Below are 14,089 nucleotides of genomic sequence, written 5' to 3'. Positions count from 1 at the left end.
TAAATGAAGATTATTTGGGTTTTGGACTGTTGGTTGGACACAAGAAGCAATCTGAAGACCTCACTTGGGGCTCTGGAAAATTGTGATGAGCATTTTTCACAGTTTTCTTCCCATTTACAGACTAAATGATTAATCGTCAGATGAGACAATAATGAAAATAATCCTCAGTGCTGTGATTAAATGGTCAACAGCATTTAAATAGGAATTTCGTGTATCAAACTACCCTTTAACATTAGACCATCCTGCTGCAAATAATGGGTTTGGCAGATGTGCTGGGAATGTGGCTGCAGAGCTCCGTGTATGACTTGTGGCGTAGTCTTACATCAGATATGGCTGCAGCAAGACTCAGTCTCAGCCAGTGTACTCTGTGAGTTTGTATGTGGTAGCAGCACAAAGCTGCAGCAGAGTTAGAGCAGTGAGTGATCCAACACACTCAATCACAGAGTCCCTCCTTTTTTTCAACATTCTCACTGTCAGATCTCAGTCACACTGAGTCAGAGGCAGATGAATGGAGGCCAACTGGATCTCCATTGTGATTGAGATGCTGTAATCCCTCAGAGAACACACATATAATTTCACATGACATGAGGCAATACCATTGAGACTATTATGCCAATATGTGAAGCTCCACTAGATGGCAGTATTTCACTGTGGTAGTGCAGAGACATGAAGAGGTGTTGAATGCAATCACCTTGCCAGAATCAGGAGAACAGGGCTCCTCCCATCTTAACAGTGACCTACTCTACCTACAATCAAAACTCAGAGCTTCCATTTGTTGAAAGAAGAGATAGTGAGTGATTTCAATGCACCGGCAGTGACTATTTTGCAGACTGGAGTAAGGCAACGACTCTGTGTGTTTAAGGCATGTCTGCTGTGTGACGGGAGTGACAGCTCAGGCACAGACGCACAACATACTGAGAACTGTGCTAATGGTGGCCACAGGGTTAGAAGCCTTTGGTTGTAGGCACACAGGGCCAAGCTTTATGGTCACACTTGTCACCACTCTTCATCTGTTCCACCAGCCAGAGTTTCCTCCGAGCCTCAGCCAACAGACATCTATCCTGCCCTTCTGGTAGCCCCCGGCCACTGGCTTCCCTCCAGCCTCCCGACACTCTGTCTCTCTCCCAGGCCTTGGCATGAGCCTCCATGGGAAAGCAAACAATCGTTTGTTAGCCTGACAGGAAGAATGAGAGAGCAGGCGAGGGATAAACCAAGTGAAGGTGAGTGTCAAGTGTAGAAGGAAACAGTGAAAAGAGAAGACTAAAAGCAGCGAGGCTGAAGGTGAAGATTGCATTCAGTGGCTGCCTAATTCAGGCTTCACTCCTTTAAGTGAGATCTGACAGGTGATACAAAGGTAGACAAGTTTGCCTCTATAGCACACTAAAGCTTTTTATAATGACCTAATTTCTCGTTGTGATATAAATGATAGCTTCAGCTAGTGGCCACTCAGCCCTTTTGATGCAATCGCCCTGCTCTAGTGTGAACCGCCTCATTACAGACAACTTCATCGAGATCCTCAAAAAATCTCATTATGCTATCATTGTGCATAAAAACGTATTCAATTACACACTGAGGGGATTAGACATGAGGAGACTTTGATTATCACCTTCCCGTAGTAATCCCTCCAAGCTCCCTGGTGAAGATTAGATCACAGTGTTAAAAAAGGGCAATCGATGATAATGCCAAATGAAGATATCACACCAAGAAGCACAGGCCTTTTAATGTTGTGGATATTGTTGTCATTCAACTAATTATATTTTTGAGTGACTGTCTTCACACGACTAATAGCCTAACATGTGAGGGGAAAAATGATAGTGGGAAGTGAAGTCAAAGAGAGTCCTTGAAAAGCTGCACATACATGTACATTATCTGACATCATATGAAATTACTTCATTTTCTCTTGCTCTAACATTGTGATAGACGATAGGCTCCTAAGCATGAGGAGCTTTATAATTCAGAGTTTTTTGAGGCCCCAAAGAATGAGCGGATTATTACCGGCAGCCCATTAAAGGGGCTTAATGAGCACCGAGACTCAATTAAAGCTGGAATTACCCTCTCATCAAAGAGCAGCTCAAGTGTGGACGAGGACAGGGAAATATGACCCAGACGCACACACATGCACACATTCGATATGGTATACATAACCAATCAGTGCAATGTAAATGAATACCTTGCATAGTAATGTTGAATAATACTGTGAACGAGCCACTGTCAGACTCACTGAAAAATCCACAGTGATAAATCTGCTCAAACACAAACAGGGCCAACATCTTAAAACCACATCAGTGTCTGTGTCTGGCACGTACTCACACACACGCACAAGGCTCAGTCAGAGTAGGCAGTTGATAAGGGCTTTAGCAGCTTGGCTCTACTCAGTCTATTTAATAAGGAGGATTCACATGCTGCCTCTGCACTGGCTAAACAATGGAGAAAAGACTCTTTTCACAGATGAGCCACAATAGCTGTGAATCTCCTTACCCAAGCAGTTATTTTTCATCTTTTTTTGTGTAAAAGTGGGTCTAAGTAGCGCTTGTTGATCACGGATGTATCTCAGTAGGAGCACAGGAACGATGCGGTGATTTGCGAGAATTTCGTACCTGTTGAACAGGTTGTTTCTGGACACCATGCGCAGGAAGCCTGTTGGATCAGTGACTGAATTAAGCTTGTTGTTGAGCTCCTCAAATTGTTGGTCCAACAAATCTCCTGCCTCGCTCTCTGTCTCGCTGCTCGAACACCCTCTGGAAGAGAAAGAGAGAAAGACAGAGGGACGGAGTGAGAGACATGTACAGCCTCAGAAATGTTGGCAAGAAAAAGGCACTTCAGCAAAGTAGATAATACACAGACTTACATTGTTTCTCTGCGGATTAATCAACTACACACACTCCTGATCTGTCCGAAACACACACTGTTCAACCCACACACACTTGGCCTAATTTCTCAGGCTTGGTCCAACACCATGATAGTAAGCAGAGTTAAATCCTTTCATTATAATGCTGGTGATGCTGATCCAGTCTGTGGGGAGTCAACCACCCCCACCCCACAATCACTACCTCGCCACCACTCTCTCCCACCCTTCCCTTCATGCCTGAACCTCTCCTCGGATGCACCCATATCATGTAACTCTTATGTCAGCTTCTTGCTCTCACAGTAGATGAGTGAGAAATGACACCATGGGATCTCTCATCATCTTATGCTCCCACCAACACCACCACCATTGTTTCAATCCTTGCAGTATGTGTCTCATTTGAGACTCCCTGTCCTGTGGTAAACACCCTGACAGACTATGTTGACTGAAGAAATATTGGATGCAGAATACAGTGCAGTTTTAAAAAATGATTTCACACGTTAGTACAAAGATGTCTTCTGTCACAAAGGCTGCATCCTCCCCTCTCTACATCGTCCTTTATTTCACACACATATGCTCGCCCCATTCTTCTCCATCCCATTCATTTTCCCTCTCTACTCATTTCAGAGTGCTGCCTCCTTTTCTCTCCACTCTGGAGAATGAATGGGCTGGTAAGTGGTGCCATATTGTGCCCATCCAGGCGCAGTGGCGTGTGCGCAGCTTCCCACTGGAGTAGTAAATGAGGTGGTAATGGGGCAGGAGGGCCCGGCTGCTAGGGTGGCAGAGGCTGGCACTGGGCGGACCAGCTGGGCACTATGGATCAAACGCCAACAAGAGAGACGATGCTAACGCCAAACGCGGTGTGGACCCACGGGTGTCGATGGGTGATTTTAGCTGTCGATATATCTCACCGCATTTTCTATCTTCTCCTGCAGAGTCCCTCTGGCTACATTCCTTGTTGTCTTTAACAACCAGCCTCTTCTTTTCTTGACTTTTACTCCATCGATTTTACCATTGCATCTTAACCTTCTCTCTTATACTCTCAGTAAACCCCATTCTCTTTTCCTTTACTTGTCAGGTCTGTGTTTGTAAGGTGGATTCAACAGTCTGGCTATACAAAGAGCCATTATTCCGTCTCATTTACTCCCACTGGGGAGAGAGTGGAGTACTTTAGGAAGGTAGTGGAGGCCTGTCATCATAGGGAGCAATGGGGCAGAATAACACTCTTTAACACACACACACGCACTTTCTGAATGACAAAATAACCCTTCCTCAGCTAACTCTGGGGATAAAAGAAGTGTCAAGTTTTGGTTTGAGCGTTAACATTTGTTTTTGTTTGGACTACATTTTTGCTGACATGTTTCCTTCTGATGAGTCAAACAGCGTGGTCTGTGCTGCCTTCCCTTTTTTGTCAATAAGGTTCATTGTTGGTGTGTTTTTTTTCTTTGTCTGCTCAGCCAGAACAAATCAAACTGTAGTAACCATCCCTGCCCAGAAAAAAACAACAACAAGAGGTTCGGTAAAGGCTAAATGGCTACTGGATTATACATCAGTGATATTTTAAATCAACATGCTTTTGTTGCAGCACTGCTCTCTTCAATGAAATTATTTAGGTGCTTCAAGTCTTGAGATGCATTCTCTCAGTTAATCTTAACACACCAGGTGTACGGTCATCCATTGTTGGGGTCAGTGAGTGACTTAAAAAAAAGAATTGATCAGGACATCTTGTTCCTACATCTTGTTACGAAAGAATATGCTATGCTTCATATATGTACAGTATATTTACCAAAGATCTAGTAACGTAATAATAACATGGGGTGCCCCAGTGGCTTGGTTCGAATCCAACCTGTGGCCCTGTGGTGCAGGTCAGCCCCCCTCTCTGTCATCCCTGTTTCCTGTCACATTTCAAGCTGTCCAGTAAAGCCATAATAAAGACCACTTATAATAATAATAATAATAATAATAATAATAATAATAATAATAACAACAAAGTAATAATAACATAAAGTCACAAGCACTGGACCATAATGGTAAAGTTCAATCACAAATTCTTGAATTCATCAACATTTCTCAACAGCAGATGTCAGGAATGCAAGCATGTAGTAAGAGGAAAAGACATTGGGGCTTGTTATGACCTAATACCCCGAAAAGTCAAAAAAACATACCATCCTGCTAGTTGTGTCACTTTGAAAAAATGTTGAATTACAAAATGTATATTACATGAGGGGCAGAGGAGGGATTGTTAAAAGTCAGTAGAAATGAAAATCTTGTGCATGCTAACACACAATCCATGAAGTCCGAGAGAAAAAATGGCAACAATCTTGCGCAATCATTCTAGCAAATTACTCCTAAATAAGTGTGTTATGATGTGAATAACAGACAGAGAGAAGAATTTTCATTTCACTGTGACAGCTGTGAATATCTCACCTGCTGTAATAAGACTCAACTCCCAGAGCCTCACGAGCGCTGGCAATGTGCTGCTCCAATGAGGAGCCACTGATCACCCCACTGCCGCTGCCTGCCTCCTGGAACTCTGACGCGCCGTCAGATACGCCCTCACCCAGGTACACCTCATGAAACTTCAGGATGCCTGTGGAGAGAGAAGGGGAGAGAGAAAGAACATGAGAGGGCCGCCACTTCAGGTGAAGTGAAAGTTTAATAACGAAAAAATAAATGAAACGATTTTCCACGCCTCTTTTACTCATACGCTTGTATTACTCGCTCGCTACAGGAAGGAATATTGGATCGTTTCGACTGAAAGCTGTGAGGGAGGCCACGTGCACTAGTGCATCTGTGGAGCAAAATGAATAAAACAAATAATGTTCAATAAAAGATAAGAGTAGGCTGCCTGTGCCATCTGCTGCCCGCCACGAGAGCTCAGCTGAGTTTCGAGCAGGAACATCAGAGGGTGTGTGTGTGTGTGTGAGTTTATGGGTGTGTCAGTGCTGTATAAGTGGATGTGATTGCATGTATTAGCTGCATTTGAATGGAGAGTGTATGTGATTCAGGCGTGTCCGTTTGTGGATTCAGGGCGATAAAATGTCACAAAATTTGCACTACTGAGGTAATTGGGACCTTAGTAGCCCTTTTTAGTGATGGCAGACTCTTTAGTGTAGGCCATGTTTGTGTGCCAGCTGGATGCCAGGGAATGCCAGGAAGTGACAGACAGGCGATTAGTGAGCAAGTGGCTCCCTCTTAGCCTGGAGCAAAATTCAACGCTTTGAAGATCTCCACCGGTCCCTGCAGTGTTCCTCCCCTCCGTATGACTAGTGCTGGGGGGGTCAAGTTCATCTGGTTGCCTGGAAGCGGGATCTGATCAAATGTTCAGGCTTGGTGGCGTGGGACGTGGGTCACGGCTCTCATTTCCTCTCTTTACGGCAGAGAGCAGAAGAGAGCCAAAGAGGTACTAACAGTATGGCAGCCACATGAGCCAGGAAGGTGTTGTGCACTTAGATTCACTCTCAGCTTTGCCTGTTCTTTTTGTGTAACTCGAGTCGTACAAACAAGCTGCATCTTAATCCCTCTGCCTGCGTTGGTGTTGCTCGGTGTGTCAACAAAAGAGGAGTGGAGAAGTACACAAAGTAGTGTAAATGTAAAGCAACACCACAAGAAAATAAAAAGAAAAGCAGAAAGAAGAAGCATCAGAAGGGATGAAGAGACACTGAAAAATTATGTTCTGACTCAACAGCAACAGCTAAGTGTTTTCCTGTTGGCATGTGCAAAGATGTTGCGGATGTTGTTTGGCTGTGTCACTTTCAATTAGCATGGTTCGTTGGCAGATGCCTTCTGGGGTGAGAAGCGAAGCAGGGGGCAAATCCTAACAGCAGAGTGGCAGGTGGCACTGCAGCTTGGTGGTAACACTGGCCTTCTTACCCTTGCAGCTGAACAAAAGCTCCAGCCTCCAGACCTTTTATCCGCTCTGATTTGAACAAGTGTGCCTGTTTGTTTTTGTGTTTGTCTAATCTTTCAAGTGTGCTGTTGTTGCAGCTTTAACCTCTGAAAGCTTCGATACAGACAGAAAAGATCTCAGCTAACTATGCCTACATGTCTATGTATTACATTTGAGTAAATAATTCGGTTCATCCCTTTATTTATGCAACATTTGAGTGCTTTAGCATCGAGCATCCATTAAGGAAATATTCAAATATTTTTGCATAAAATTGCAGTTTGTGACTTAAATTTGTTGAGAAAAGGACTGTTAGAAAAATAAGCTGGCCAAAGTAAAGTATCACTGCAAGAACTTATTTTACTAGAGAGCAAAAGAGGAAATTTGAAACCCATCCATCAAATGTAATTGTTTGAGCACACATGGTCTGACAGCAGACAGAATGTCTAAAGGCAGAGAACAATAACAAGATGACAGACAGACATGATAGGATTTCAGCACCCCAATAAAACAATTGTACAATCTGAGCTGGGCAGAGAGTCCGTCCTTACCTGCTCCTGGAGCCAGTAGCCAGCTGTACAGGTAACCAGCAGCCATGGAGAAATAAAGCACCAAGGCCCTCTGGCTGTTGACAGTGTCCAAAATGTGCTCGACTGTCACAGGGGTGTAGGGGTCCGTGTCCTGCTGGCCTGTCTGCCTCTCCACCAAGAGGTCCGCGAAGGCTCTTGTACGACCGCGTTCTGCCACTGCCAGAGCCTCATCATGGTGGCCTGAGGTAATCAAAGGTCAATGTGATTAGTAGGTTGATGCTAAAACTGAATCTTTCAACTATGTATATATGTAAAAGGGAGAAGTGTCTATGGGCATACCAAGGCTGACAAGGACCCTCTGGAGAGCCTGGTAGCAGGAGGTTTGCAGGTCAAACAGGGAGAGTTTATAGTCTGTGCTGTGCTGGGCTTCATGGCGGATGGTCTCAAACAGTGCAGATGCTCTGTAGAGCTGAGGATGAACAACAATCAGATATTAGAAAAAACATAACCTACATCATGCTGTCAGTTCAGATCATTGATTCTTAAAGTTAGGGAATGCAATTCTGGGGAAAGATAGTCCATAGTTCGGTCTCATTCCCAGGTCATCAAATACCAATTCTTTGGGTCAGTATGCAGCCCAAAACTCAAACCCAAAGTGTCAGTATTTGATGACCAGGGAATGAGACTCAAAAATCAATTACCTTTCTCCAGAATCGCCTTCCCTTCCTTTAAAGAATAAGTTTACTAGAAAATTAAAAATCACTCACTTCTCACTCCCATGCCGATGGAAAGTTAGATAAAGTTTCATAGTCCATAACACATGTCTAGACCTTCACAGTAAAACAGTGTGGCACCATTCTCCTAAACAACTGAAGTAGATGGGAACTTGTTTTAAAAAGTAAAAAAAAGTTAAACAAAACATAAAATGGCTCCACACAGCTCGTCCACGTAATCCAGATCTCCAGAAGCCCACAGATCCCAAAGTGATTTGAACAGACTGTTGTTTACACCCTAGACACCTTGTCAAGCTCATGCACCACTTCAGACGGGGTGCGTGCTAACACTTTTAGCTTAGCAGCTCAAGTGAAGATTTCAGCTTTAAGAGGGTGTAAATAAAGTCTTTTTAAATCAGTTTGGGATCTCTGGGCTTCCGCTGACTTTGGATGAGCTGTCCGGATCCATTTTATGTTTTTTTGTTGTTGTTGTTTTTGTTCAGTTGTATAGGAGAATGCTGCAAAGCTGGTTTGTTGTAAAGCTCCAGAAATATTAAGTGGACTCCAAGACTTCCATCGATATGAAGGTGAGTAGAAAATGACTGAATTTTCATTTTAGGGTGAACTCATCCTTTAAGGGTGGTTCCACTGTATGCATTACCATAGGTTGAAAATCAATGTATTTTTTATTTATAGGTTTGATTCTTACAGGTATAAGATATCCTGAAAGTGCTTAAAATGTTCAAATTTAAGCAACCACTATGGATAAAAATGTCAACCATCATATACCACTATGTGTGTATGATTAGACTTTTACAGAAAGGGAATGACTGTGACCACTAGATGGTAGCATCCCACCTCATGGTCACCACTGATGAGACCTGCTGCCTTCCAATTCTGCCTCTCTCTCAGCAGAGAAAAGTACAGTAATGTCGCTTAATGAATCACCAACACAAGTAAACCTCTCTTCAGCTGTTATTTGCCTGAACATGGGAAAGGGCACTGAGAAGTTAAACCATTACCTGGGCAGCTTGAACCTACAGCGTCCAAGGAAACAAATGCTGTGTGAACTCAATAGGCTAGGCTGTGTTTATTGGACCTTTCTATTCAGTGCCAGACATTGGATTGAGAGAAGGAGAGAGACAATGGAAAGGTGGGGCGGTGAGCAGTGTTGCACACTGGCCAAGCGGAGCTAGCAAGGAGTGCTGATTCATGGGAGCCTTTATTGATTTCCTATTTCTGCACCTATGGCAGCCCTGTAGGATGACTGGTGCTGCTATAGAGCCACTCTCCAGGAGTCCGGGGCCAGCAGAGAGGGTAAAGCACTCTGCTCACACTGCTTGACCATAGTTCATACAAGACAAAGAGCTGCAGTGGAGAAAAGGTTGTTGGTGTGGAAGAAAAGGATTCTATCAGTGCTGTGGGTTTGGTAAGAGAAAGAAAGAGCGCATGTTTCTTGTGAGCGCACGCATATGCATAGGCTGTAGCTCGTCTGGCATATCCCAAGGTCATGCAGGAAAAGTGTGTCAGAGGGAGTGAATGGGGGGAGTGGAGATCAGCAGAGAATCTGTGAGCTCTGCTGCATTAGTGCTAGTAGACGGAGCTGCTAGTCTCACTGATTTTGCTGATAGGGCCATGGGAGGACTGCTGCAGTGCTAGTTTAATCTGTTGGGCTTGCAGACATCCCTTTAAGATTGAAACTAATTTCTCACAGTGCCTTTCCTCCGACCTGACCCTCCTGGCACAGATGAAGGGGAAACAATCCCAAATGTGCTGTGTCCGCAGTGACTCTCTTGGCTGTGTTACAGGTAAAATCTGCTACATTCTTCAGCAGTTATGCATTCAGAAAGCACTCTCAAGTTCTACCGTCACTGACACGAACATGGCTTTTATCTGACATGTTAAGCGAATGTCAGTGTCACACTGAATCTGTAACGTAAGCAGAGGTTGATACACACACCTTTAATGATTTTTGTAGAATAACCTCCCTGGGGAACTCTCATCCTCTGTGACAGATGATATCAGAGGAAGAAGAAGCTTAATCTACAATAGAACACTGATATTCAAGGAAACATGAAGTTATTGATCCACGTTCTACTTAGATATGAACGTGGGTGCTTCTCACAGGGACCGTGCGCTGCTGAAATACCTGATTAGAATCAGGACACGTCAATCTGAGTGTCACGGGATCACTGGGATCGCAGAGAGGGTGTTAACTACAATTGGGTTTAAATATAGAGAGAATGAGGAACATGAGGTCAAGTACTCTCATTCTTTACCAATGGATGCTTTATGAATTACAACACAAGCCTACACAAATGAGGTTTGAAGTGGGTCAGGGTATTTACCAAGGTCATATGGGGCAACAGGCTCATGAATAAACATTCAATCTGCTATCTGAGGACAAAAACAGTGTCCTTTCAACCTGGAAGCCTGACATAGTGGAGAAAAAATCTGAGAAATTGCTGTGGCTTTCTGTATGTTGCAACACGGAAAACATAATGTTAATATGCACTAGCGTGGAAAGCAAACATGCAGCGGAAAATATGTTGCATTCGATTGTTAGAATAATATTTTGCTTTAATTGAACACAAATTCCTCAGAATGACTCACGAGCCTCGGCTCTAGTCACCACCTTGATTCAGTCTCTCCTTCCCAACTCTTGTTACAGATAATTGCAAACAGACAAAGTTACTTTTTGAGAAGTATGATGCAGGACAGAAAAACAAAGCTATCTGGGTCACATAGATCTACGAAGTAGAGTGCGTATCCGAACAGAAATGTTTTGGACTAGATTTTGAAAATGAAAGCAGCTGAATAACATCCCAGCAGACACACGTGACAGCCGCTGCTGTTGGCTGACTATTCGCAGACGTGTGCGTGGATGCACGAGCTGAGAAAATCTTGAGCTGTGGTGTGTGGACAGGACTGTAAAGAGAGATGTTAAGGGGATATTCCATGCTTGCCAGGTGGGCAGTGGGCTGAAGAGGACTGAGTGTGTGTGTGATGCGGAGGCTTGGGACTCCTGAGACCATGCACACAGATAGAAAAAGGCTTCAGTCGTCTGTCGCCTGTCTGCTGAGATGACAGCATTTACCAGCTCAACAGACTCCCCAGCATATTGCCAGCAGCCGTGTTCAAGCTCTGTAGTCACCTCTTCTTTATCTTCTCCTGTTGTTCTTTCTTTCACGGTGAAGGCATTACCCAAAACATACATTTCACACTCCAAATCTTTGGACATCTTCTCCCCTCTCTCATTTCACCGACCAACAGATGTGCACTTATTGGAGGTCAGTTTTTACTACAGAAGTCCAGATGTTGGAGAGGAGAGGAGAGGAGAGGAGAGGAGAGGAGAGGAGAGGAGAGGAGAGGAGAGGAGAGGAGAGGAGAGGAGAGGAGAGGAGAGGAGAGGAGAGGAGAGGAGAGGAGAGGAGAGGAGAGGAGAGGAGAGGAGAGGAGAGGAAATTGAGTCAAGGTGAGAAGAGGAGGGAACAGAAGATACTTCACCTGATGTTGAGCCTCCTCCAGATTCCCACTGGCCCACAGAGAGAGCCCCAGACGATGGCGGATCTTCGCCTCGTCCTCACGCCGAGCCAGCTGCTCTGCAAGCCGCAGGCCTGTCAGAAGGGGAGGAGGCGGGAGCAGATGAGAGAGGGAGAGACGGGAGAGTCGAAATTATTCAGAGCAGGCAGACTCTTAGGTATCTTTCAGAGTAACAGATGTAAGCATAGCGTGGTACTGATGTTCTGACAGCGAACAGGTTTGGATATTTGGCCTCAGTCGTAAGATACTGCTCACAGTGGGACTAACACAGATACACACACACACACCCACACTTCTGCCACAGAGGGAGGCTGTTAGAGCACTAATCGGACTGCATAGTAATCAATGCGGAGGATTGACTGGTTGGCTGAGCAAACACAAACACACGCTTAATGCTTGCATAAAAAGAAGCCACACAATATCATGAAGACATCTACAAATATTTGCAAACGTGCTGATGAGCTAATAATAGACTGTATGCAAACTCACAGCGCAGTCTACTTTGTGATATTTAGTTCAGGATTCTTTCAGAGTTGTTTGGGAAGCCGGGGGAGATTTGAATGTGCACGCGTGAGTGTATCTAGGTGTATATGTTCGTTTAGTGTCAGTTCACCTGGCGAGCGCACAGTTTGTTTTTCACTTCCAATCCCTCAAGCAGCGAGGCGTATGTCACATCTTTGCATGTGTCCTCACTGTGCCTGCCGAATACTTGGTTCTGCCCAATTACTGAGATGAAAATGCCACTCCACAGAGGACAATGAAGGAAAAAAAACGACAGCTGCCAGGGCCACATATCACCCACAAGGTGCTAAATGCACAGCAAGCAGTCTGCAGTCTGCAATAGGCTATTGCTCATGCTCGGTCTGACTTTAAACAGGCTCTGTATTTGTCCATATCTCCGTTCGCTTGTGTGACGGAGGGGTCTAAACATGCTTTTGGTCAAAAAGAGGAGAAAATGGGCCAAGCCATCCTCGTCCGGGTCTGCTTTTTTTTTTGCATTCCTGGAAAACAGTCTGTGGCTGGACCAGATAAGCCAAGAACAGAGAGCGTGACCCGAAACAGGCAGCCTATTCCGCAAAAAACCCAGCACACCACGCAACCATAGACTTCATGGCTCCTCCATGGCCACGCTAGCCGGCAGCCTTTGAAGCTTGCAACAGTCTCCCCTCTCGCCTTATCTTTCCACACACCCTCCCTGTCTGCCTGCCTGCCCTCTTCCCCCATGCATCTGCTGCTCTCTCCCTATACCTCGCCGTATTCATTTTCTCATCTCTTTGCCAGTGTCTCTGGCCCCCCTCCGCTCTCTCTACCTGTTTCATCTTGACTGTGGTGGCAGTGCTTGCAGGGACTCAGCACTGCTTAGGGCTCATTAGGCGCTGGAGCAAGAGAGAGGAAACAGATCTAAATTATCCTTTTCATTCTTTGACAGTCTCACCCCTCACTCATCTCAACTCCAGCTCTGAGCCTTTCATCTGCACGCACACACACGCACATACACACAAACACAGAAAAACCTTTCTTTCTCTGAGCTGTGCTGTGATAGTTCTTTATGATCAAGCCTGAATGTCAACCAACTCTATGTTTTCTTTATTCTCCAGTTGACAGTGAAATAATACATGTGAATAATGACTCATGCCGATCTCTGTCTTTCCCATCCGCCTGCCTCCCATTCTCCTTGTTTCTCTCCATCCCTCCTTCCCTCCCTCCCCGACTCTCTCCTTCTTACTCCCTCAGTTCTCCCGCTCTGTATCATTCAGTGCCTGTCACTGTCACCGTGCATGCCTTTGGTGCGCCCCGCAGGCACAGTCACGTAGCAGCGGCTGACATGAGGATGTGGCCGTGGCTGGCTGCACCCTGAAGAGCAACTAGAGAACACTTAAAAGGCTGCCTGACAGCTGGGTGAGAGATTCTCGGCAGCCCCTGAGGCCCACGCACCTCTGGCTTCAGACGCAAGCTTTACGTGCAGACACAAAATACACGTGCGCTTGAACAAGGGCACGCAATTTCATGCAGTGTAGAACCGCAAGTGCGTGGTGCCGGACATGTACACCCATGACACATGACAACACAGTACCCTTTGATCATGACCACATTTGAAAAAAACTGTGTCAAATATAGATAGTTTCTGAAGAAAAAGAAATACTGAAGAGGTTTTTTATGATTTACACTTTCACTGCTGTGTCTCCCTCTTCTCCACGATAAAGACACCCACATCTACCTACTCTGTGTAAAAAACATCCTCCACAAACCTCTGACATGTAGTCTGAATAATGTGTAAACTGCAAAACTTTAGAGGGAAGCATAACCGATAACTGCTGCTCACTGTTATCTTTGCTGTAGCTATCTTGGGCTATAGCGACAACATGTCATTAGCAAGTTTGGTAAGTTAGCCGTTGGAGCTAAGTCGCCCTATTAGCTGACCACAGGGGTATTCACAGTGAGCAAAGGGGCTCAGCTCAACTAGCCTGAGCTGCCTCCCAGTGAACATGGCTGGAAACTAGACTGGGACTGAACACAGCCTACGAGACTGACGGAAGACAGTTTGCAGGCAGGGGATACAGTACAGTATAGT

At 45.0% G+C, this 14,089-nt stretch overlaps 1 protein-coding gene across 2 annotated transcripts in view; it reads right to left on the bottom strand.

Moving 5' to 3' along the window:
* The window catches only part of LOC140995808 (tetratricopeptide repeat protein 28-like), a 202,408-nt gene that overhangs the window by 7,693 nt on the left and 180,626 nt on the right, over positions 1-14,089 (bottom strand). For both annotated transcript variants that reach the window (XM_073465917.1, XM_073465918.1), the window contains 5 exons: positions 11,482-11,591; positions 7,601-7,730; positions 7,283-7,501; positions 5,273-5,435; positions 2,598-2,738 (listed from right to left, as the gene is read on the bottom strand). In XM_073465917.1, coding sequence (XP_073322018.1) covers positions 2,598-2,738; positions 5,273-5,435; positions 7,283-7,501; positions 7,601-7,730; positions 11,482-11,591 — 763 coding nt within the window. The remainder of the gene's footprint in view (positions 1-2,597; positions 2,739-5,272; positions 5,436-7,282; positions 7,502-7,600; positions 7,731-11,481; positions 11,592-14,089) is intronic.

The sequence above is a fragment of the Pagrus major genome, chromosome 5, assembly GCF_040436345.1.
Source record: "Pagrus major chromosome 5, Pma_NU_1.0".
Classification (NCBI taxonomy): Eukaryota; Metazoa; Chordata; class Actinopteri; order Spariformes; family Sparidae; genus Pagrus; species Pagrus major.
Note: the sequence above shows the minus strand (reverse complement) of the source record. Positions and strands in the feature narration are given on the sequence as shown.